Genomic DNA, 25,618 nt, shown 5'->3' with positions numbered 1-25,618 from the left:
TCCTTAAAAAAATATTTTCAAAAATCCAAGCATACGGGCTCCAAGTTTTGGATCTCCATGAAATAATATTCTTAAAAATCCATGGTAAAATATTTTTAAAAATCCCAGGTGGGGGCCTCCAATGGTCCTTAAAAAAATATTCTTAAAAATCCCAGTTTGGGTCCTCCAACGGTCCTTGAAAAAGTATTCCTAAAAATCCACGTTTGGAGGCTGCAAAGGTCCTAGAAAAAATATTCTTAAAAATTCACGGCTGGGGCCCCCAATGGTCCTTGAAAAAGTATTCCTAAAAATCCACCCTTTGGGTTATTTAATGGTCCTTGCCAAAATATTCTTAAAAATCCAAGTTTGGGTCCTCCAATGGTCCTTGGAAAAATATTCTTCAAAATCCACGTCCTTAAAAAAGTATTTCCAAAACTCCACGTTTGTGGACCTTGAAAAATATACTTCTACAAATTTGTTGGACAGACTGTATGGACTTGTTTACCATATCAAGGTGATTGGAAAATCCCGTTAAATTGGCATAGACAATTTCTTATGGCCCAAACAATTTCCCAGCTGATAAGAATTCGCAATATCTAAGTCTCAAAATAGGTTACGCTATCAGGTGTCTCAGGTGGCACTGTGTGTGTGTGTGATTAAAGTTCAGTATCTTTGGATTTACCAATCACTTACTACGAAATTTTAGAATTAAGCCTTAATACCCCTCTCGGGCCGTGAGTAGGAAGAAAATTCCCCCGAGATAATAAAGAAATGCCATTTTTGTTTGTCGAATGATATAAATATACCCAGATTGGGAGAGAACTGCTATCAGTCTCTTTGACACCATGAAAGTTTTCGTTGTTCTTGCCTTGGCTATTGCCGCTGTTTCGGCTGGTGCCATCCCGCCCCAAGAGAAATTCATTCAACCTCGACTCTTGCCAGAGGTCATTCTTCCTGAGGGTCGCATTACCAATGGCAAGGATGCTGCCGAGGGACAATTTCCCTATCAAGTTGGTTTGAGTTTCTCCAGTTCCAGCGGTGGCTGGTGGTGTGGCGGTTCCTTGATTGACAACAGCTGGGTTTTGACCGCTGCCCATTGCACCAGCGGGTAACTTTAATCAACATACTTCACCAAAATCCAAATTATTAACGAGATCTCATTTCTATTTTCTCAGTGCCTCCTCTGCCACCGTCTACTTGGGCGCCACTGTACGTACCAGCCCCAAGGTCACCTACACCGTTGCCAGCAGCGCATTCCGTCAACATGCCAGCTACAACTCGATTCTCTTAAGAAACGACATCTCTCTCATCAAGATCCCCTCGGTGACCTACACCACCTTTATCAAGAAAATCGATTTGCCCGCCATCTCCTCTTCCTACTCCACCTATGCCGGTGATAAGGCCATCGCTTCCGGCTGGGGTTTGACCTCGGATTCTGCCACCGCTGTTTCCTCCAAATTGCAATACGCCGAAATGCAAGTCATTGAAAACAGCGTTTGTGCCCAGACCTATGGTAGCTTGACCATCACCTCCAAGAATATCTGCACTGCCACACCAGCCGGTACCTCTACCTGCAGTGGTGACTCTGGCGGCCCATTGGCTTTGGTTGGCTCTGGAAAATTAATTGGTGTCACTTCGTTCGTTTCCACTGCCGGTTGCCAATCTGGTGCTCCAGCTGGTTTCGTCCGTGTCACCAGCTATTTGGATTGGATCAAGGAGAACACCGGGATTGTCTACTAAATAGTTGGAGAATAGTTGAATAAATTTTGAAAAGCTTTAAACGAGGATCAGGTTTTGTTTTGTTGGTTATTTTTGTAAATGTGGTGACCCGTTGGTATTCTCCTAGAATACCTGCAGGTCTTATCCTGGAAATATTGCTCCTCTCATAGAAGATCAGAAGGTCTTCTCATAGAGGTCAGTTGGTCTTCTCATAAAAAACCAGTTGCTCTTCTCATAGACAACCTGTTGGCCTTCTCCTAGAAGACCTGTTGGTCTTCTCCTAGAAGACCTGTTGGACTTCTCCTAGAAGACCAGTTTGTCTTCTCCTAAAAGATCTGTGGGTCTTCTCCTAGAAGACTATTGGTTTTCTCAAAGGAGACCAGTTGGTCTTCTCATAGACGACCAGTTGGTCTTCTCCTAGAGGACCAGTTGGTCTCCTCCTAGAAGATTCGTTGGTCTTCTCCTGGAAGACCCGTTGGTATTCGCCCAGATGACCCTTAGGTATTCTCAAAGAAGAGCTATTGGTATTCTCCAACGAGACCAGTTGATCTTCTCCTCGAAAACCTGTTGATCTTTTCCTTGAGCACCTATTGGTCTTCTTTAGAAGAACTTCTCTAAAAAGACCTGTTGGTCTCTCTTAGAAGACCTGTTGGTCTTCTCCTAGAAGACCTGTTGGCCTTCTCCTAGAAGACCTGTTGGTTTTCTCCTAGAAGACATGTTGGCCTTCTCCTAGAAGACCTGTTGGTTTTCTCCTAGAAGACATGTTGGTATTCTCCTAGAAGACCCGTGGGTTTTCGCCCAGATGGTCCGTAGGTATTCTCAAACAAGAGCTAATGGCTGTTGATCTTCTCTCCGAAAACCTGTTGATCTTCTCCTAGAAGACCTCTTCTCCTAGAGCACCTATTGGTCTTCTTTATAAGAACTTCTCTAAAAAGACCTGTTGGGCTTCTCATAGAAGACCTGTTGGGCTTCTCATAGAAGACCTGCTGGACTTCTCCTAGAAGCTTTTTTAGTCTTCTCCATTAGACAACATCTAGAAGATCAGTTGGTCTTCTCATAGTTGGTCCAATCCAGAAAGCCAGTTACTTTTACCCTAAAAGACCTATTGTTCTTCTCCCAGAAGCAGAACCAAAATAAAAAATCACCATCAATTTCTTTCAAAATCTCTTTATTTCAAACAATTACAAAAATCCGTCAAAAGTCTTTAGTAGGAGATGCCAGTCTTGGACTTGATCCAATCCAAGTAGCTGGTGACACGGACGAAACCAGCTGGGGCACCAGAGGCGCAACCGGCAGAGGAGACGAAGGAGGTGACACCAATCAAGATACCGGAGGATTCCAAAGCCAATGGGCCGCCAGAATCACCTTGGCAGGTGGAGGTACCGCTGGGAGTGGCAACGCAAATGGTGTTGGAGGTGACAACGGAGCTGCCATAGGTGGAGGAGCACACGGAGTTGGTGATGACTTGGAGGCGGGCATAGTTCAAGGCGGTGGAAACGGAACCGGCTGTAAATCAGAAACACAAACATTGAATTTCAAAACCCCTGAGAAAAAAAGAGGACCGCCTATACTTACTGTCAGAGGTACGGCCCCAGCCGGAAGCAACAGCATAACTGCCAGCATAGGTCGAGTAGGAAGAGGCAACAGCGGGCAATTTGATGGCCTTGATGTCGGTGGTGTAGGAAACCGAGGGGATCTTGATCAAGGAGATATCATTGGCCAAGGTGCGGGAATTGTAGCCGGTGTGTTGGTTAATGGCGCTGGCACTGACGGTGTGGGTAACCTTGGCAACGGTACGGGTGGTGGAGCCCAAGTACACGGTGGCGGAGGTAACGCCATCGGTACAGTGAGCAGCAGTCAAAACCCAGGTGTTGCCAATCAAGGAACCACCACACCAGAAGGAGCCGGAGCTGGTCTTCAGGGACAAACCAACTTGGTAGGGGAATTGGCCAGCGCTGGCCTTTTGACCGTTGGTAATACGGCCCTCGATGGCATCATCGACCACCAAGTCGCGTGGGAACACGGGAGTGTCGAAAATGGAGGCAGCTGAGGCCACAGCCAAAGCACAGGCAAGAACTACTAAAACTTTCATGGCGCAACGAATACAATCACTGTTCTCTCGCCACCACGGGCGAGGGCTTTTATATAAAATTGCCACCAATGGGGCCTATTCCCATTGCCCGAATCTTATCATCGAACAAACTTTCACACCGCCCGGCACACGCAACGGCGGAATCTATGGCGATAAGTTGTCCATACCCAGAAGAAGAACAACAACAAGTGGATCGCCAATCGTAGGATTGTATCTTAAGTGTGGTCAAAAATAAATAGTAAATAAATAATTAAAAAAAGCGAAGATACGTAACTCCAGCACCGGCTTATCTCTTAAGTGCTATTATTTTTACACAAGAAGTCGCGCGACGCTTCATGTGATTATTTTGCAAATTCATCCTCTATTGCTGTTGGGTTTTCCACTGATAAGCTATAGCTTTGGGATTAGTGCAAATTTTCCAACTATCTTATCTTATGCTCAGCCTATCTGTAGTTGTTTGAACGGAATTATTTTTTGTGTGGCAGCAGAAATTTCCCAGAAGAGATTTTTATTTTCAAAGGTTGGGAATTTTTTCTGCAGAAAGTTAGGTTAGGTTGGAAAGAGATGCAACCATGTCGCCATAAGTCGTTGGGTACAAACTCATAAGCCTGAGAAAATTTTACTGATCTGGAGATCTTAAAGAAACTTAGTTAAGATTTTTAAGATTACGATTCTGGACATCTCGGAAACCACGAAAACTATAATTTGATGTCTGCAAAACTGGACAGTGGCAGAGAAATTGTTCCAACGTTTGATGCTCTTCTCCGGGCCTGTATTACCAGCAGGATAGGAGTTTTAATAAATTCTCACTTAATTCGAATTTAGACCACAATTCTAAAAGTGTTTGGACCAAGACTAACCCGAGTTGTCTAGACAGCCGACGTTCTTCAGCTGCAATCTAGGAGGAATAACTTAGACATCGAGGACGACATTTGAACGTATTTGGGCCAAAACGACCTTGAGTTTTCTAGACAGCCGACGTTCTTTAACTTCAACGTAGAGGGACTGAGTTGAACTTCGAGAATGGCATTGATACTCTATTGATTTATGACAACGGCGATGACCTCAGTATGAATTCTACTCAGACCTGCCTGATGTGCTTTTTGATCTAGTGGACCTCTTATATAACATTGGAATTCCTTCTTTATCTTCCTTCTTGAACGTATTTGGGCCAAAACGACCATGAGTTTTCTTGACAGCCGACATTCTTCAACTTCGTTGTAGAGGAACTGAGTTGAACTTCGAGGATGGCATTCATACTGTACTGATTTATGACAACTGTGATGACCTCAGTATGCGTTCTACTCAGACCTGTCTGATATGCTTTTTGATCTAGTGGCCCTCTCATATAACATTGGAACTCCTTCTTTATCCTCCTTCTTGAACGTATTTGGGCAAAAACGACCTTGAGTTTTCTTGACAGCCGACGTTCTTCAACTTCGAGGTAGAGGGACTGAGTTGAACTTCGAGGACGACATTCATACTGTATTGATTTTTGACATGTGTGATTGTCTCAGCATGAATTCTACTCAGATCTGCCTGACATACTTTTTGATCTAGAAACTCCCTCTTATAATATTGGACCCCCTTTTGCATACTCCTTTCCGAAATTCCTGGATGTATGGGGCAGTTCTTTATTTTGGATGACTAAAACGTTAACACCCAAGCAAGTGGTTACTTTGACATACGGGAACAACATTTATCCCCTCATATAAATGGTTCATGACTACTTCTCCGTAACGCTATTGCTTGGTGACATTGGATGTCACTGGTCTGTAGTCCAATTGTTGCCGTCTTCCGATTGGAGGATCTAGTTTCTACATTTCATTTTATAGCAGATAATTGTCGAGTAAAACTATCTCATTTGGGCGTTTAAAGGGTATGGGATTTCAAAGAGGTAGAGGTTAAATAGTTCCGGAGAAATCATCCCCACCTTGGGATAGGTGATACGAATTGTTGGACCAAACCAACCAACAACGGTTCTCAGATGCTACGAATGAAGGATGAAACCCAAAGACGTCGTCTCCTACTCTAGATGAAGTCATAAACACTGCAAAACACTACTGTTCGCCGAACACACTGGTACCTCTAGATCTGCAGTCCAAGTGTTACCCAAATATTGACTTTTTATACCCTCATCCATATGGCTAGAGAGGGTATATATCATTTGATACGGCCAAAGGGTGTCTCATCGAAATAACGGTTTTAGACACTACGTCTCTTTGGAGGAAATCCGTTTCAGGACATTTGAAGTCGATCTAGTGATGTACGTCCGTCCGTCCGTCTGTATGTCTGTCTGTCCCGCTGGTGCGCACGATAACTCTCGAAGGGAGTATCCGAATTGATCCAAGCTTGGTACATCATAATATTGTTATCAAACTTAGATCAAGTTCGGAGATGGGCAGTATAGGTCCACTACTTCCACAAAAAATCGAAATTTTCAAAAAAAAAAAAAAAATATTCTGCACAGAAAGAGAAACGATAATCCAATTTGACTTCAACTGTGTAGTTGTAGGTCTGGTGCGAAAACGGACAATATCGGTCCACTCCATCCAGTACCTGCCCACAAAGGTCAAAATTTGGAATAATTACAATACTTATAAAATGTGACGTAAGTGTCCGATTGTCTTCAAATTTCACACATCCCAATAATTTTATTAACCCAAGGTCTGGTGTTAATATGGAATACATCGGTCCACACCTTCTGGTACCTCCCCCACAGAAGGTCGAAATTTTCAAAACAAAAACATTTTTTGCACAGAAAGAGAAGCAATAATCCGATTTCGCTCCAACTTTGTAAATCCTAATATTTGCCTCAGTTCTCGGTCAGGTCAAAAAATATCGGCCCACTCCACCAAGTACTTCCCCCACAAAGGGTAAAAGTTTTGAATAACTATAACTCTTATAAAATGTGACGTAGGTGTCTGATTGTCTTCAAATTTTACATATCCCAATAATTTTATTTACCCAAGGTCTGGTGCTAAGATGGAATACATCGGTCCACACCTTCTGGCACCTCCCCCACAAAAGGTCGAAATTTTCAAAAAAAAAATATATACATTTTTTTGCACAGAAAGAGAAGCAATAATCTGCTCCAACTTTGTAAATCCTAATATTTGCCTCAGTTCTCGGTTAGGTGCGAAAATGGACAATGTCGGTCCACTCCATCAAGTGCTTCCCCCACAAAGGTTCAAAGTTTTGAATAATTATAACTTTTATAAAAAACATCCTAAAATTTTTATAAACTCAAGATCTGGTGTTAAGATGGAATATATCGGTCCACTCCTTCTGGTACCTCCTCCATAAAAGAACGAAATATTGAATATCCATTAAGCCCATAAAACGCGAAATTAACATACGATTCAATTGAGACTTGACATATCTGAATATTTCTATCAACACAATATCTATTGCGAAGATGGTAGAGATCGCACCATTTCTTCTTGTACCCCTCCCACATAGGGTTCAAGGTTTGAAATAACAGAAACGATCATAAAATCCGGAATAAGCTTCCGGTTCTCTTCAAATTACACACATCACAATATTTTTATTAACCCGAGGTCTGGTGTGAAGTAGGGATATATCGATCCCCCAGAAAAGTTCAAAATTTCGGGTATCCATGCTCATTAAACGGAAACTTAACATCCGATTCCATTCAGACTTGGTACATCTGAATATTTTTATCAACACATGATCTGCTATAAAAACGGTAGAGATCGGACCATTTCTTCTGGTACCTCCCCCACAAAGGGTCAATATTTTGAAAAACTAAAACTATTATAAAATCCGAAATAAGCATCTAGTTTCATTCATATTTCACACATCCCATTATTTCGGGTAACACAAGATCTGCTGCGAAGATGAGATATCGGCCCACTGTTTTTGCTACCTCCCCCACAAAGGGTTTTGAATATTCATGAAGCTCATAAAACGCGAAATTAACATCCGATTCCATTCAGACTTGGCACATCTCAATATTTAAATCAACACAGGATCTGTTATAAAAACGGTAAAGATCGGACAATTCCTTCTGGTACCTCCCCTACAAAAGGGTCAAATTTTTGAATATCTATGAAGGACATAAAACGCATCAGGTCCTCTTTACATTTCAAACTTTATTTCTACTAACACAAGATCTGTTGTGAAGATGGGATGTATCAGTCCACCCCTTCTGGTACCTCTCCCCCAAGGGTTCAAAATTTTGAATATACATGAATGCTCACAAAAATTCCAAATTCCGATTCCATTCCGATTTTTTATTTTACCCATACCAATATTTTTTTAAGTATTAGATGAAGCATGAAAATGGAATACTATTCCTGGTACCTCCCGCACATGTTAACATTTCCTAAAAATTATCACATGTGTCATGTAAAGTGAAGGAAGTTATCAACCTGTCACCAAGTTACTCCATATATATATATATATATATATATATATATATATATATATATATATATATATATATATATATATATATATATCGTATTTACTTAGGTCCGATACGAAATAGACAATATTGGCCCATTGCCTCCTAACCCACTCAATAGAGGGTCAACAGTTTGAATAATCATAACAGAAGTCAAAATATATTTAAATAATCGAACAATGGCTGAGGGTGTTAGTCTGTCGGCAGAACCGATTGATACCTTTTAAATTGTTTTATTCGTAACTTACTATTATGCCGTCGATACATTCTGAAATTGCCTTTTTCTTAAAAATTTAAAGTTAGAAAATAGGTCTGAGGCCCTATCTAAGCTCACTAAATTGCGATTAGACCTTAAGCTACAGTTTTGCCATCCCAAGATGCCTGCATAAACTCAAGGTAACTGGAATGAGACAAAAGTGATCCTTTGATCCAATCAGAATGGGTTTTGGAAAAAAAAATTAAAAATTGAATTAACCCGGTCCTCAATTCTTTTGCTATGAACATGAGGCCTTGGAAAATCAAATGAAAATTTTTGCACAGGGAAGAAATGCTAGATTAAAAATTTTATCAAGGATATATTTTTCATTCCATACTTTCATAGAACGAAAAAAAATAAAAATTAAATTAACCTGGTCCTCAATTCTTTTGCTATGAACATGGGGCCTTGAAAAATGAAATGAAATTTTCTATAAAGCGAAGAAGGACATATTTTTCATTCCATACTTTCATATAACCAGAACCCAGTCCCTGGTCAATAACAGCCTTTATCGGTCGAAATATTCTTCGAATTATATTCTAATCTTAGTTGACGTGTTAAAGCGTATTAAGTGTCTTTGTTTGAAAAAAAAAAAAAATAAATAATATTTTAGCATTGATTATTTGATATCAGAATGCAAAAATCAATCTTAAAATGAAAAAAAATAATCATGTGCAAGCAATACAAAAAATTATTTTTCCAACAATTTCGAATACATAAATACATTTATCAAATATCGAACAAAATCTAAGATAATGTTCTAGAAGTGAACCAAAAAAAAAAAAAGAATGAATTATTTTTGAAAATATATTTTGAATTATTTTGGTCTGTATTGATTTAAAGGTCTTCTCTGACCAGGACTTTGGAGTCTAGCAATTTTGGGGTCATTTCCAACTCCAGAGTCGATTCCGAAAAAAACAGTTTCTATTTCTTTTTATTGGAGAGGTAGCCATAGTTATCTTAGATTACGTAAAACTCTGTTATTTGATATAATCGATGGGAATCTAATGGGCAAGGCAGAGTAAATTATTCTGAACAAAAAAAAAATAGCTAAGGAATGTGATACATTCTTTCCTCAGTCCATTTTTCAAGATTTAGACTAGGCGATTTTTTTTCCTACAATTTTTTCATTCTCCTTTGAACTTGCTTCTGGCATTTATATAAAGCAACTTGATTTCAAATAATTTATTTTTCATCATTGAATTTTCTGTCATTGTTATTTATATATTTGTATAAAAACAAGTTAAAAAGTATCAGTCGGTTGTGCAGACAGATGTATACCCTCAGCCAATGTTCGATTATTTAAATATATTTTGATTTCTGTTATGATTATTAAAATTTTTGACCCTCTATGGAGTAGATTTCTAAGGAATGAACCAAATTTGTCCATTTCGTATCGGACCGAAATAAACATGATATAAATATTGCGACCTGCCAGGTATGGACTATATTGGTTACTTCCTTTACTTTATATGAGATATTTAATAATTTTAAGAAAATGTTAAAATGAGGTGAGGTATGGGCAAAATTACAGGAAAATCGAAAATTTTTATCCAATTTTATTGGAAATCATAAATTTCATATTCATCTCAGGTTTCGGGTTGAGAGAAATATTTAGTTGTAAAGAGTCGCTGACTTGTTTCCTAAATTATGACAGATATAAGTATTGGAAATTGTGACCCTTTGTGGGTGAAGTACCAGAAGGAGTGGACCAATGTATTCTTCACACCAGACCTTGGTTTAATAAAAATACTGAAATGTGTGTAATTTGAAGACAATCGGACACTTACATCACATTTTATAAAGGTTATAATTATTCAAAATGTTTACCCTTTGCGGCGAAGGTACTTGATGGAGTGGTCCGATTTTGCCCATTCTCACATCTGACCTAGCACTGATGCAAATATCAGGGTTTACAAAGTTCAAACAAAATCGAATTATCCTTCCTTTCACTTTCTGTGCAGTAAATTATTTTCTTTGTTGACATCTTGTAAGGGAGGTACCAGAAGGAGTGGACCGATCTCTACCATCTTTATAACAGATCTTGTGTTGATGGAAATATTGAGATGTGCCAAGTCTGAATGGAATCGGATGTTAATTTTGTGTTTTATGAGCTTCATGAATATTCAAAATTTTGACCCTTTGTGGGGGAGGTACCAGAAGGAGTGGACCGATATATTCCTTCTTCACACCAGACTTTGGGTTATTAAAAATATTGTGATGTATATATTTGAAGACAATCGGAGACTTACATCACATTTTATAAGAGTTATGATCGGATTTTATGGTATTCAAAACCTTGTTCCTTTGTTGGGGAGGTACCAGAAGAAATTGTGCGATCTCTACAATTATTATAACAGATCTTGTGTTGATGGAAATATTGAGATGTGCCAAGTCTGAATGGATTCGGATATTAATTTCGTGTTTTAAGAGCTTCATGAATATTCAAAATGTTTACCCTTTTGTGGGGGAGGTACCAGAAGGAGTGGACCGATGTATTCCATCTTCACACCAGACCTTGGGTTAATAAAAATATAGTGATGTGTGTAGTTTGAAGACGATTGGACAATTATATCATATTTTATAGGAGTTATAATTATTCAAAATTTTGACCCTTTGTGCGGGAGTTACTTGATGGAGTGGACCGATATTGTCCTTTTTCGCACCTAACCTAGCACAGATGCAAATATTAGAATTTGCAAAGTTAGAGCAAAGTTGGATAATCGTTTCTCCTTCCGTGCAGTAAATTATTTTCTTTGAAAGTGTTGACATTTTGTGGAGGAGGTACCAGAAGGTCGGATCTCTACCATATTTCAAACAGATCTTGTGTTAATGGAAATATTAAGATGCGTCAAGTCTGAATGGTATCGGATGTTAATTTCGTGTTTTATGAGCTCCATGAATAATCAAAATTTTGACCTTTTGTATGGAGGTACCAGAAGGAATGGATTGATATATTCCATCTTCACACCAGACTTTGAGTTAATAAAAATATTGTTTGAAGACAATCGGGCACTTACATCACATTTTATAAGAGTTATGATAGGATTTTATGATCGTGAGCATTATTATAACAGATCTTGTGTTGATGGAAATATTGAGATATACCAAGTCTGAATGAAATCGGATGTAAATTTTGTGTTTTATGAGCTTCATGAATATTCAAAATGTTTACCCTTTGTGGGGGAGGTACCAGAAGGAGTGGACCGATATATTTCATCTTCACACCAGACTCTAAATAAAAATATTGTGCTATGTGTAATTTTAAGACAATCGGATTATCGTTTCTCTTTCTTGCAGTAAATTTTTTTCTTTAAAAATGTTGAAATTTCCGGGGGTACCAGAAGGAGTGGACCAATATTGCCCATCTTCGATCTAAGTTTGAGAAGAATATTATGATGTACCAAGTTTGAACCAAATCGGATTCTCCCTTCGACACTTATCGGACGGACGGACATCGCTAGATCGACTCCAAATGTCCTGAAACGGACTTGTCCCAAAGAGAACAAGGGTCTAAAATCGTTATTTCTATGAGGCACGTTTTAGCCGTATCAAATGATATATACCCTCTGTAGTCATATGGCTAAATACTTGGACTCAGCAAAATTTTCCAGACCCTGACTCCAAAGAAATTCCAATTAATTATTGATTTTATGATTTTTACACATCTCTCTTCTCAGCAAAATGTGTAGCCAGTTTTTCCTTTTAAATTTGTGTACTAAATATGTCTCCTCGTAGGAGCCTGTTATTAAATCACCCTGAAAATAATTAAGCGACCCATAGACCACACAAATTTTTGTGCAAATCGCTTATGAGTGTTAGTGAAATAAGTTTGTATGTGTCACACGTACGACTTTGATACGATCTGAAAAATCAAAACCAAGGTAGATGTACTAGGTAATCGCATCAGCCCAGCTGACGGCACCATTAAATGTCAAAACAAATTGTTGTAATGAAGAATTCGCCCTAAATGAATGCAACAACAAATTTGTTTATGTTGTCTTCCCTAAAAATACCTTTTTATAATATTTCAAATAATTTAAGAGCAAGTTAAGAGTGAAACCAGTAAAAAAAATTAAAAGAAAGTGAAGGAAGGAGGTTAGAATGGAGTGAAGCTTTAAGAATTAAGTTAGCCTCAACATCTAAGATTCCCAAAGCACATCACGGGAAGTAGTGCAAGAATTCGACATTTGTCATTTGCAGTTCCGGAAAACTTTCGGTTTAAACCAGTAAAATATAGTCATTATAAGTTTCTTGGTTTAAAAATATCGCAACACTACAATTAATACTTATTTTACTCTTATTTGTTTTACAATAAAAAAATTATTGCAACGTTCGTTTACGATGAGAGGCACACAAAATAAAATGTAAACAAACACCTCGTTTCTGATTGGTTGAAACAAATTTGCCGCAACCTTTAAATGTCATGGCGAATCTATGTTTTTCGCCTTAGATGCCAATTTTGACATTTGAGGGGACCACAAAAGTTGCTTTGTTGTAGCAATTCGCCGATGCGGTTACCTGTTAGATCTACCTTGATCAAAACCATTTAGATTTTTCGGCATGTTTGCGCAAATGTTTGTGTGGTGTATGGGCGTTTGCACTAAATCTGTTCAGTTCGTGATAAACAGTCAAGCATAACACAACAAAAGAAGAAGAAGAATAGAAGTTAATTTTTGACTTGCCGCCGTAGTTTTGTTTGTTTGTTTTTTGTTGTTATTTTTTAAAAATGGAAAGAGAAGAAGAACAGAATTTCATTTTGGAATTTATTGAAGTTTACCGGTCTTTGCCTGCTCTGTGGGACATAAGGTCGAAGGAATATGCAAACAGAGACATAAAAAATTCCCAATATTCCACTTTATTGTCAAAGTATAAGGAATTCTACAGATTGTGACAAAGCGGCGGCAATAGCTGCGTTCTCAAACATTTTTCCGAATGACTTCACTCGCTGAGTACTTACTTCGAATGAAATTTGTGCAAACGTTTGCAACGTGTGTGTGCTAAATACGTGTGAATTTGCCCAAATAATTTGTGTGGTCTATTTGCCGCTTTATGACTATTCTGTGATTAGTTTCAAATCCAAACTTTTGTAGCATTTAAATAATTCTTCAATCTAAAAATTCCTTTAAGGCATTCCATCAACACCAACAGAGAATGCGAAACCCCCTTCAATCACCATTTGATTGCAAAATCACAAAAAATCAACTATCGATAACACTGTGTTATCGAACAGGTGTTTACTTGTTCCTTCCATCTCTACGCTCTCTCAATATAACAAAAAAAAAAAGCTATGTATGATGGAAGGAATTGTTTGTGGAATTGCAAATATTAATTTTAAACAAAACACTGGAAATTATTCTGACGAAAATTGGTAAGTTGGCAACAACAATTGAACGCTTTTTGTTATTATTATTTCCTTTTTGCAATGTTTATTTCAGTATACCCAATTTTATGCAAAATAACGAAGAGACAACGAAAATGGCGCTGATTTGCGCTGCTGAGCAAGCGTCGTCTACTTCCTTTAATCCTCACCAACAGCCAGACGAAGATGAGTGCAGTAACGATGAAGAGGAGGACAATGACGTCCCAGATGTCGGTCGAAATAGAAAAAATGCCCGTTTACGACGGAACAGTATTGGAGCAACATTTGCCGAACGGCGCCAGATGCCTTCGCGGAGCTCCAAAGAAAATCACAGCAGTATTAAAAGACGTACCATTATGAAACCTGCCCGACACACTAGTTCGTTGAACAAAGACTTTGGAAATCTGAAACCTGCCGAAATTAAGAAAATCTATTTAAACAAAAAGATAACCAACTTCAGACCAGCTAGTTTGGAGACAATATTTGAGGAACCAGATCCAAGTTGCGGTGGTGATGGTGACAACAACACCGATGGTACTGGAGAATATGAACAGGTGCGTTTTATTGGAGCACGCAAGCTGAGACGTGTCTTGGCCTGCAGCGATGGCTTTGTTTTCAACAAGGCATTGATCAAAAAGCGAAGAGCCAAAATAAAGAAAGCCTTCGGCCGTCGTCTATCCTTGAAGAAAATCTCATTGGAAGACTTCCTGGTCAAGCTTAACAATAGCATGGAAGATGACGAAGAGGGGGATAATAGTGAAAGTAGTTGTAAAACACCACAGGAAATGGAAGGTGCTGCTCCTGCTGCCATGCAATTTTGTATTCCTGAAAATAATCTAGAGACTGACGCCATGGACGCAATGCCCATAGTAACAACAACAACAACAACAACACCAACACAACCAACAACATCAAGTGCCTCGGCAAATGATGTGAATGCATTTAGTTTTATGCCACAACAAATGGCTTCATCAAGTTTTTTACCAAACACCGGCATTTTACCCTAGAACTAGTTATTGAATAGATGATTATACCTATTTTTCATTGTTTCAAATCAACGTTTCTTTTTATTTTGTAGTTATTTTTACATACATGCGGTTATAACGATTTTACTCGAATTTAAATTCGTAAATTTGCTATCAATTTTTTAGAAAGAAGTAATAAATCGCTAGACATATTTATATAGCATAAAAATTGTGATGAGGGATTTTGTAAGAATTTTGATGATTGGATGTGTCTCTTCGCCATCGGGAAGCATAGCTGATTGCTATTAGACGCGTTCACAGGTGGCGGAGAAGGGAAAGTCTCGCGGAAATTTAGCTGGCCTGGGGGTGAGTCTTGGTTTGGTATACCCCCGGCTTGATTTCGTCTTGGTATACCCGATTCCAATGATCCTTAGACTAACAAGGCGATGTTTCGGCGCCTTTTCAATATCCAAACCTCTGTGCCGGCCCCCATATAAATAGGAGCCGCTAATGCTGGGGTGTTATGCAACCACGGGCCGATCAGTGTTACAGATTTGGATACCGACTGTACACGGTGAGATAAAAAAACTGCAACGAAGTCAAACGCCATAAATTTTATATATATTTTTTTTAAATTTTATTGAATGAAATCAGGAATACCTTTTCAGGAATTATGTCCTTCAGACGGCCAATGAAACCGTCACACCCTGCCCGAATGTTGCTCTGCGGTATTTTATGGGGTCTCACATTTTCCAATAAAATCAAGAGTAGGATGACATTTTGAGCAATATAATTTTCAATTTAAGTCCATATTTTGTAAAGGATTAATATAACAGATCCTCGTGATTATTGCTTTTTTAAGGGTTAATTGACGCATTGTCATCCAACTATCATTTGTGTTTCGGAATATTTTATGGATATATTAGTTCCCCATATAATGGAAGTTATAAATTGTTAAGGTTTTGAAAAGGAGGGAAAGATTCGACCAATATTTTCTACTTTCGAAATAACGATGCGCCTTCTGGTTCCTCACCCAAAAAGGGTCACAATTTTCACCATACATAGTATGGAGGGTATACTGAGTGAATTTGATGTTCGTAATGAATACTACAGCCTATGGCAGAAAATTGTCTGTGTAGGTCCACGTTTTGGTATAGCCCCCATATCACGGTATCTCCCGATATTCGGTATTTTCATGCTTTTAGCGACATTATTTACCGGAATTATTTTAGGTTTCGTATTTGAAGTTCGTAATGGATACTACAGCCTAAAACAGAAAATTATTTGTGCAGGTCCACTTCATCGTACAGCCACCATATGATGGTAACTCCCGATATTCGGTATTTTGTTGATTTTAGCGACATTATTCATCGGAATTTTTTCAAATTGGGTTTTTGAAGTTCGTAATGGCTACTACAGCCTATTATACAAAGTTGTCTGTGCAGGTCCACGTTTTGGTATAGCCTACATATAACGATGCCTACCTATATTCTGTATTTCCATGACTTTAGCGACATTATTCACCGGAATTGTTTCAAATTTCGGATTTAAAGTTCGTAATGGTTACTACAGCCTATGACAGAAAATTGTCTGTGCAGGTCCACGTCCTCGTGTAGTCCCCATATAACTGTACTTCCCGATATTCGGTATTTTGGTGATTTTAGCGACATTATTCACCGGAATTATTTCGAATTTCGTATTCGGAGTTCGTAATGGGTATTACAGCCTGTGACAGGAAATATTCTATGCAGGTAAACGTCTTTGGTTTTTTTTAAGTTTCGTATTTGAATGTTGTAATGGCCTATGACAAATGTTGGCTATGCCGGTCCTCATCTTCTTATAAACCCCAATATAACTGAGACTTCCAATTTTCGAGATTTTTAAAATTTTAACATTTTTAACGGATTCGATTTTATCTTTTTTTTTGAAAATTTCTAAAATCTTTCCAAATGGTGGAGGGTCAAAGTTCGACCCGTCTGAGCTTACTGCTGTTGTACTTGTTAAACTTAACACATTCCGATATTTATACCAATACAAGAACTGCTGTGAAGATTGAATATATCGGTCCACTCCTTCTAGTACCTTTCCCACAAAGTCTTCCAATTTTGAATAACCAGAAACACTCATAAACTCGAAAAAATCCTCACATTCTTTCAAACTTTGCATATCCTAATATTTCTATGAACACAAAATTTGGTTTTGAAAATGGGATATAGCGGATCACTCCTTCTTCCCAACAAAAGGTTCAACATTGGGAATAATCAAAACGCCCATAAAATGCAAAATAAGTATTAAATTCTTTTCAAGATTCACATTTCCCAATATTTTTACCAACACAAAATTTTGCATGGATATGGGATATATCGGCCCCTCTTCTTCTGATACCTCTTCCACAAAGTGTCAATATTTTGAATAACCAAGAATTTTGAGAATTTTTTTTTATTGACAAAAAAACTTGGCTATGGAGCAGTTTAATTTTCAGTTTCAAAAACTTTTTTGTTTTTTTTTTTTTTCTAAGAACCCGTTTTGTTGGCAATGCTGGAGCTCACATTACAAAGACTTACATCAAACACCAAACGTAACTTTTTATGTTTTTTTTTTTTTTGCATTTCTAAAATGTGTCCATTCATGGTAATAACTTTTTTATTAGCAATAAAGTTTATAAGCTTTTCACTTGTGTTAGTTTCCGCATTTCAATTCTCAAAATTGTAATTATTTGTGGTTTGGCCGCGTTTAGGTAATATGAGTTTTTAGTTATACCCACCCAACAATTAGGTAATGATGAATGTAACCCTTTTCATTACCTTAGACTTACATTACGACCTCTTTTTTAACAAAAGTAATCAAATGAAATCCATGTTATTTTTTATTTTGTAATTTTCAAAATTTATTGTCAATAATACTTTACAAATTGTGTTGACTGGAACATTTTTTGTACATAACATAAACATCACTATTATTTTTATAAAATTTTCACAATTTCTTTTTCAAAATCGATGACCTAGTTTTCGTTTGAGTTAAATGCAGTGCAAATAATTCAGCATCTGGATATTTGCTATTCGATGTGTTGATGACACCAATTTCTTCCGACTCATCGTCAATGTCGAAACTTTCATTTGCCAGTTGTGGTGGCAATCTCAATGGCTTCCGCAGTTTTTTATTCTTATGTTTACCATAATAATGATGATGATCCTTGTTGGGTGTCTTATGCAAACGTATGGCATCGGAAACATCTTGACTGGGGTCAATACCCGTTATATCGACAATCCAATCTAAATAAGATGCAACCTTAGTAAAGGCTGCCGGATAACCACGATCACAACCGAATATGCTACCAAAAGAGGTGATGCCAACTAGGACACGTTTCCGCGACGTTCTTCGCTGTAACACCAGAGGACCACCGGAGTCACCATTGCATGTAGACTTTTGATAACGGCCACTGGTACAAATATTCGTCGAACGATATGAGAGCGGGAAATTATTTTTGCATGTCCTCCCGTTCACGATGCGTAGTTGTACGTAACGTAGTACGTTACTGATGGCATGCACCCCCGCCGCATAGCGACCCCAACCGGATGCTACCCCGAGTTTATCTTCAAATGTCCGATATTCATAGTCTCGTTTGGGTAATTGTATCGGTTGAATTCTTTCTAAAACAAAGAGATGGGTTAGGATTTTAAATCGGTTTTATAAGGCAATGGCGGGTTAATTTTTGATAGCCTAGCAAACGATAGTTTACTTAAATCTAAATAAAAAATAATTATTCGGAAATGTGTGCAGCCAACTAGAAGTTGCCGTCTCTACGTTCAGAGCCATTAACCCGTCTTCCTAAAGCATCACTAAAACAAGTGTATGCATTGGAAGCAATGTAGTTGTTGTGGACAAAAAATCCATCACTACAAAAACAAAACGTTGCTGTGAAAAAGATCTGCCAATAGAACTTGAGTCGAACCTGGAGAATTTCTAGTGTATAATTCGCATATGCTAATTTGCAATAAGTTCGAAATATATACTACTTTCCAGAGAACGGCCCTTGTAAGCCATCATCCACATCAAATATGCCTGATGAGCCGCTTAACCAACGGCGAAACGCGTCGCATAGTGGTGAGTGTGTGATAGTGTCTATCTGGCTTTCCTTTTCACTGCAAATTTCAGATCATTAAGCTCGTCTCGAAAGAGAAAACAAACACTTAAATCATAAAACATATGATCTTCGCCTTAATAAGGCAAAACTCTTAAATATTCGATTATTTAAACATATTTTGACTTCTGTTATGATTATTCAAGTTGTTGGCCCTCTATGGAGTAGACTCCGAAGGAATGGGCAAATATTGACCATTTCGTATCGGACCTAAATGAGGTTCCAGAAGGGGTTCACAACAGATCTTGTGTAAGTAAAATGTTTGTATGTGTGAATTTTGAAGAGATTATTTCACTTTCTTTGAACGTTTTTTTTTTCAAAATCTTGAACCCTATGTGGGGGAGCTACCAGAAGAAATGGTCCGATCTATACCTTCTTTATAACAGATCTTGTATTGATGGAAATACTGAGATGTACAAAGTCTGAATGGAATAGGATGTTGATTTCGCGTTTTATGAGCTTTACGGATATTCAAAATTTTGATCCTTTGTGGGGGAGGTATCCGAAGGAGTGGACCGATATTTCCCATCTTCACAACGGATCTTTTGTTAGTGGAAATATTGGGATGTGTAAAATATAAAGAGAACCTGATGCTTATTTCAGATTTTATAAACGTTTTGGTTATTCAAAACTTTGACCCTTTCTGTCGAAGGTACCAGAAGGAATGGTCCGATCTTTACCATCTTTATAACAGATCTTGTTTTGATGGAAATATAGTTATTTACCAAATCGTAATGGAATCGGATGTTAATTTCGCGTTTTATTAGCTTCATGGATATTCAAATTGTTGACCCTTTGTGAGGGAATTACCAGAAGGAGTGGACTGATACTGACCATCTCCGAACTCTACGGCAAGGGGATGGGTAAATTCGTAACATAGGTGAAGTGAAAAGGGAGGAGGAGGGAGCTGGCCACAAGTTGGACTTTACTAGGGGCTAGGGGTTTATCTAAAATGGACATTGCTTTAATTCTCGAACCACAATGTGTCTGGATTGAGGAATTATAATTTTACTACCTCTGCTTCAACCAATTGTGGATTAGGCAAGGATCTGCGTAGAAGCCAGTAAGGACGTAAATTTAATATATCTTGCAGAATTTAGTTCTTAATAAATTAACTGCTTATTTTAATCGCACAGAAGCTATAATCTGAATTTTTTTTAACAAAAAAAACGTGTTTTTTTAATTTTATTTTTTAAGGACTAGTGGGCCAGGGCTCTTGATTGCAGATTTTTTAAAATTATTTTTAGGGACAAACAACAGATTTTTAAGAATATTTTTTTAAGGACTTTCAAGGACTAATTTTTAAGGACCATCGGGGCCCCCGATTGTAGAGTTTTTTTAAAATATGTTTTAGTACTTCTGACCAAGGATCATAGTTTTTAGGACTTCTGGAGACATTAATCGTGGATTTTTAAGATTATTTTGTCTAGGACTTGTGGAACTTCAAATCGTCGATTTTTACGAATAATTTTCAAGGACTATTAGTGCCCCCGATCGTAGAGTTTTTATTTCTAAATATTTTTTACGACTTCTGGAGACATTAATCGTGGATTTTAGAGATTATTTTTTCAAGGACAAGTATTTTCACGAATTATTTCCATGGCCCTATCAGGGCTCCGATCGTAGACTTTTTTGAAATAGTTTTAAGGACTTCTCGAGACATTAACCGTGGATTTTTAAGATTGTTTTGTCAAGGACTTGTGGAACTTCAACTTGTGGATTTTTGCGAATAATTTTCAAAAACCATCAGGACCCTCCATTGTAGAATTTATTTAATATTTTTTTCTGAACTTTTTGGAGGCACTAATCGTGGATTTTAAAGATAATTTTTAAAGAATTATTGGAACCTCAAATCGTTGATTTTTACTAATTATTTCAAGGAACATCAGGGCCCCCGATTGTAGAGTTTTTTTTTAATATTTTTTAGGATTTTTGGAGACACTAATCGTGGTCTCTTAGGAATATTTTTTCAAGGATCGTCAGAGTTGAATTTCTTAAGAATATTTTTTTAAGGACTGTTAGAGCCACTAATCAGGGTTTTAAGATAATCTACGAATGGTGGATTTTTAATTATATTAAAATTTTTAGAAAAAAAAATGTAAGTGTCTGGTATAAAATTCTTTTTTTAACCTCTCTCAAGGTTTTCTAATGTCTTTCGGATTTAAAAAATATTCTTTGCTGACTTTCCTTGGGGAATAAATTTTCTGTCTCCAAATTATTTCCACATCTTCGGCAGAATATACATCTTTTTTCTTGTTTTCAGAAAGTTTGAAGACACTAATCGTGGATTTGTAAGATTGTTTTTTCAAGGACTTGTGGAACTTCAAAATGTTGATTTTTACGACTAATTTTCAAGCACCATCGGGCCTCCACGATCGGGATTTAGGTCTTTTGGAGATACTATTCGTACACTTTAAAAATTATTTTTTCAAGGACTAGTAGAACCTCAAATCGTGAATTTTTACTAATAATTTTCAAAGACCACCAGGACACCCCATCGTAGATTTTTTTAAATATTTTTTCAGAATTTTTGGATGCCCACATCGTGGATTTTTAAGAATATTTTTTTAAGCATTAATGGAACCTCAAATCATGGATTTTTATGAATTATTTTCAAGGACCATCGGGACCCCCGATCTTAGATTTTTTAAAATATTTTTTAGGACTTTTGGAGACACTAATCGTGAATTTTTAAGATTATTTTTTCAAGGACATGTGAAACCTCAAATAATGTAGTTTTATGAACTATTTCCATGGACCATCAGAGATCCCGATCGTAGAGTTTTTTTTAATAATTTTTAGGGCTTCAATTAATTAAGACATTAATCGTAGATGTTTAAGAATATTTTTTCAAGCACTAGTGGAACCTCAAATAATGGATGCTTATGAATAATTTTCAAGGACCATCGGGGCTCCCGATCGTAGAGTTTTTGTTTCTAAATATTTTTTAGGACTTCTGGAGACATTAATCGTGGATTTTTGAGATTATTTTATCTAGGACTTGTGGTACTTGGATTTTTACGAATTATTTCCATGGCCCTCATCAGGGCCCCTATCGTAAAATTTTTTGAAATATTTTTAGGACTTTTGGATACACTAATCGTGGATTTTTAAGATTATTTTTTCTAGGACATGTGGAACTTCAAATCTTGCTTTTTATGAATTACATTCAAGGACCATCAGGGCTCCCATCGTAGATTTTTTAAATTATTTCTTTAGGACTTTTTAAGACATCTTTCGTGGTCTCTTAGGAATATTTTTTTAAGGACAAGTGGATTCTCAAATCATGGATTTTTAATTATAATTTTCAAAGACCGTCAGAGCTCCCAATCGTAGATTTTTTTTATTTTTTTTAGGACTTTTGGAGACACTAATCGTGGTATCTTAGGAAAAAATTTTTAAGGACTAGTGGAACCACAAATGGTCGATTTTACTAATAATTTTCAAGGATCATCAGAGTTCCCAATCGTAGATTTGTTTAAATATTTTTTATGGCTTTTGGAGACACTTATCGTGGACTTTTGAAAATATTTTTTCAAGGATCGTCAGAGTTACAGACGTGGATTTTTTAAGAATTGTTAATCTGGGTTTTTATATAATCCACGAATGGTAGATTTTTAATTACATTGAAATTTATAAAAAGAAATTTAAGTCCCACATATATCGGTACCTTCCGAAATTTGGTATTTTAATGATTTTAGTCATATTTTTTAATGGCATTGCCTGAAATTCTTCACAAGGAGTTCTCTATGAGTAGTTTAACCCCTGAAAAAGAATTTTTTATATAGGTCCACGATATTTCATATAGCCCCCATATAACGATACCTGCGATTTTGGGTATTTTGACGATTTTAGTCACATTTTTCAATGGCATTGTCTGAAATTCTACACAAGAAGTTCTCTGTGAGTACTTTACTTCCTGGAAGAGAATAGTTTATATAGGTCCACGATATCGCATAGCCCCAGTACAATGGTACCCTAATATATTCGGTATTTTGATGATTTTAGCCACATTTTTCAATAGAATAGTCTGAAAATCCACCCAATTAGTTCTCCCCGAATACATTACCCCCTGCAAGAGAATTGTCTATATAGGTTTAGGTTTTAGTGTAGCACCCATATAACACTATCCCAAGATATTCGGTATTTTTAGGATTTTTCACAACATTATTTACCGGAATTGCGTTAAAATTCGTATTTGAAGTTCATCATCTATGACGGGAAATTGTCTATGCAGTTCCACGTCTTAGTATAGCCCCCATACAACGATGCCTCCCCATATTCTGTATTTTGATGATATTAGAGACATTATTCACCGGAATTGTTTCGAATTTCTTATTTCGGAATCGGTACTACAGCACATGACAAAAAAAATCGTTTGCAGGTCCACGTCTTCGTATAGTCCCCGGAATTTTTTTTGGATTTTTTTTTAAATTTTCAAGTTTCTTTCCAAATGGTGGAGAGTTGTAAAAGTTCGGCCCGGCTGAACTTAGCTGTTTTTTTTTTACTTGTTATCCTCTCTCAAGGTTTTCTAAAGTCTTTCAGATTTTATAGAAATGTTTTAACTGCCTATTTTTTTGATTTGTCTCTTTGGGGAATATAACCCCTGTATCCAAACTATTACCATTTCTGCTGCCTAAGTAAAAGTGCTGGTCCTCTTTGGTTTGGTTTTTAATTTCTCTCTCTCTCTCTCTCTCTCTCTCTCTCAAACCTCTATTCAACCTACCATTGTAGCTTATTGATTTCGGCAAATGCACTATGGCAATGTCATCCTTGAGCTTGCGAGGATTCCATGTGGGAAATATATAGAAATCACGGTGATAGACCATCATGCGTATTTGGCCAGGTTCATCGGGATTTTTGATGTCGTGGGCGCCCAGAAACACCAAAGCACGGGAGGCCCTTTTTTAACACCACCAATAAAAAGAAGAAAATTAATTTTAAAAATCGTTCACTTTTCCAAATCATAAATCTCCTGCCACCTACATATCCACACAATGGGCCGCCGTCAAGACAAATTCATGGGATATCAATGAGCCGCCACACCAATAAAGACCCTTGGGCCTCTGCAGCAGGAAACCAATTTGATAGGGGAAACTAGATTTATCCGCTTCATTGCCACCAAATATACGATTCATGGCTTCTTTGGTAATGTCATTATCGGGCATGGGTTCAGTTTCCAGATTCAGGACCAACGGTTCATCATCGTTGGCATCGTGCATGGCCGAGTTGGTGGGTTTCGGATTCATGGCCACCAAATACATGGGTTTCACTTTATTCCAATCCAGGGCTAGGGTGGTTCTCCCCACACCCATTACACAGTAGAGGGCCAGTAAGTGATACCATAAGGGGTTACACTTTGCCATTTTGTAAGCGGGGGATACTTTTTTGTTTAATTTTTATTTTTTTTTTTTTTTGGATTTCAGAATTTCTTTTTTGGTTACAATTTTTATTTTTTTTTTTTGTTCCACTAAACCTGTCTCATCTTGTTCGGTCTTCCTCTGTTTTTTCTTTATTTTACATATTCCATTGGAGGTTTTTTCATAGTTTCCATTACAAGAAAATTTATTTGTTCGCCTTTAATTGTTTTTCTTTTTTTGTCCGTTTGTTTGTTTCACTTTCCTTGGCTGGCTGATAACTTAATAACTGTTTGTTAGGCACGCGCGCTTCTCGCCAAACTAAAGCCAAGTCCGGTTGCGGCATTTGCTTTTATAAAATTCCATAGACCACTTTTGGAGCCATAAGTGTGGCTGGCTAGTGCTAGCGAGCCAGCATTTTCCAACACTCGCCGAAGGTGCGCAGAGGGGTCTGCACACCGAGTGTCCACCAGCTTTCTTAATTATCTGATCGCTGCGTTGTCGAATTAACTATGCGACTTTTCCCATTCCATTTGGCGAAGAAATGAAATCAAATCAGTCCAAGTGCGGAGTGGAGTGGAGCAGGGCGGCGCACTTCAGTGCATTGTAGTTCGACAGGTTGCATCATCAGACAATCATTCAGTCATGTATCCAACAAAACACCATTGTTCGCCACTGGAGGGGTTTTGCCTGTGTATAAGTTTTGGACTATGTGGGTCTGTGTGCCACAAAATCGAGCGCGTCCGAACTCATTCATACATAATATACGAAATTCGTGCGTCTTTATCATTTAGTGACCACCACCATTAATCAGTAGCAGCGTCAGCAGCGCCTTAAGTGTATTTTCATGCCATTTTGCGTGTTGCTGGTCTGGTCTGGCCTGGCCCATTGAGTAATTGTGTGAGAAAAACTATGGCATTTTTCTCACCATAATATTCATAGAAAATCCTAAACCTCCTCCCCTTCTCTCCCTCCAGAAATTAATTCGGGCCTGTGGTTTTTTTGGGCAATTATTTAATTGATGGTTTTTTGAAATGTGGCGAAAAATTTATCACCAATTCCAGGCAATTAAGATTGCTTCAGCACGCTTTTTTCACAAATCTTCGGCAAGGGGATGGGTGGTAAAGGAGGGATCTGGCTAAAAGCTTGATTTTACTAAGGGCTAAGTGTCAACATGAAATGGACATTGCTGTAATACAGGTACCACAAGGTGTCTGGATTGAGGAATTTACATTGTACTTCCTTTTGCTTCGACCAATGGCGATAAGGTACGGATCTGCATAAACGGCTGTAAGGACTTAAATTTATAATATCTTGA

General features: G+C 37.6%; 4 protein-coding genes across 4 annotated transcripts; 2 read left to right on the top strand and 2 right to left on the bottom strand.

Moving 5' to 3' along the window:
* Window positions 1-794: 794 nt before the first annotated feature.
* On the top strand, window positions 795-1,764 carry LOC101898109 (serine protease 1-like). Its single transcript, XM_005191244.4, has 2 exons — window positions 795-1,087; window positions 1,155-1,764. Exons 1-2 carry the CDS (start codon window positions 825-827, stop codon window positions 1,717-1,719), a joined length of 828 nt encoding a protein of 275 aa, XP_005191301.1. The 5' UTR covers window positions 795-824; the 3' UTR covers window positions 1,720-1,764.
* A 1,085-nt stretch (window positions 1,765-2,849) lies between these two features.
* Window positions 2,850-3,801, bottom strand: LOC101897780 (serine protease 1). The gene is made up of 2 exons (XM_005191242.4): window positions 3,274-3,801; window positions 2,850-3,204 (listed from the first exon to the last, which is right to left on the bottom strand). The coding sequence occupies exons 1-2, from the start codon at window positions 3,788-3,790 to the stop codon at window positions 2,903-2,905; spliced, it is 819 nt and encodes a 272-aa protein (XP_005191299.1). The 5' UTR covers window positions 3,791-3,801; the 3' UTR covers window positions 2,850-2,902.
* A 9,885-nt stretch (window positions 3,802-13,686) lies between these two features.
* Window positions 13,687-14,891, top strand: LOC101896366 (protein tantalus). Its single transcript, XM_005189540.4, has 2 exons — window positions 13,687-13,846; window positions 13,914-14,891. Exons 1-2 carry the CDS (start codon window positions 13,770-13,772, stop codon window positions 14,842-14,844), a joined length of 1,008 nt encoding a protein of 335 aa, XP_005189597.2. The 5' UTR covers window positions 13,687-13,769; the 3' UTR covers window positions 14,845-14,891.
* Window positions 14,892-17,771: 2,880 nt separating this feature from the next.
* On the bottom strand, window positions 17,772-24,375 carry LOC101900263 (chymotrypsin BI). The gene is made up of 3 exons (XM_059119847.1): window positions 23,930-24,375; window positions 23,670-23,845; window positions 17,772-18,452 (listed from the first exon to the last, which is right to left on the bottom strand). Exons 1-3 carry the CDS (start codon window positions 24,307-24,309, stop codon window positions 17,776-17,778), a joined length of 1,233 nt encoding a protein of 410 aa, XP_058975830.1. The 5' UTR covers window positions 24,310-24,375; the 3' UTR covers window positions 17,772-17,775.
* Between the last annotated feature and the right edge of the window lie 1,243 nt (window positions 24,376-25,618).

The sequence above is a fragment of the Musca domestica genome, unplaced genomic scaffold (genome assembly GCF_030504385.1).
Source record: "Musca domestica strain aabys unplaced genomic scaffold, Musca_domestica.polishedcontigs.V.1.1 15, whole genome shotgun sequence".
Classification (NCBI taxonomy): domain Eukaryota; kingdom Metazoa; phylum Arthropoda; class Insecta; order Diptera; family Muscidae; genus Musca; species Musca domestica.
The sequence above is the reverse complement of the archived record's forward strand: the minus strand, read 5'-3'. Positions and strand labels throughout refer to the sequence as shown.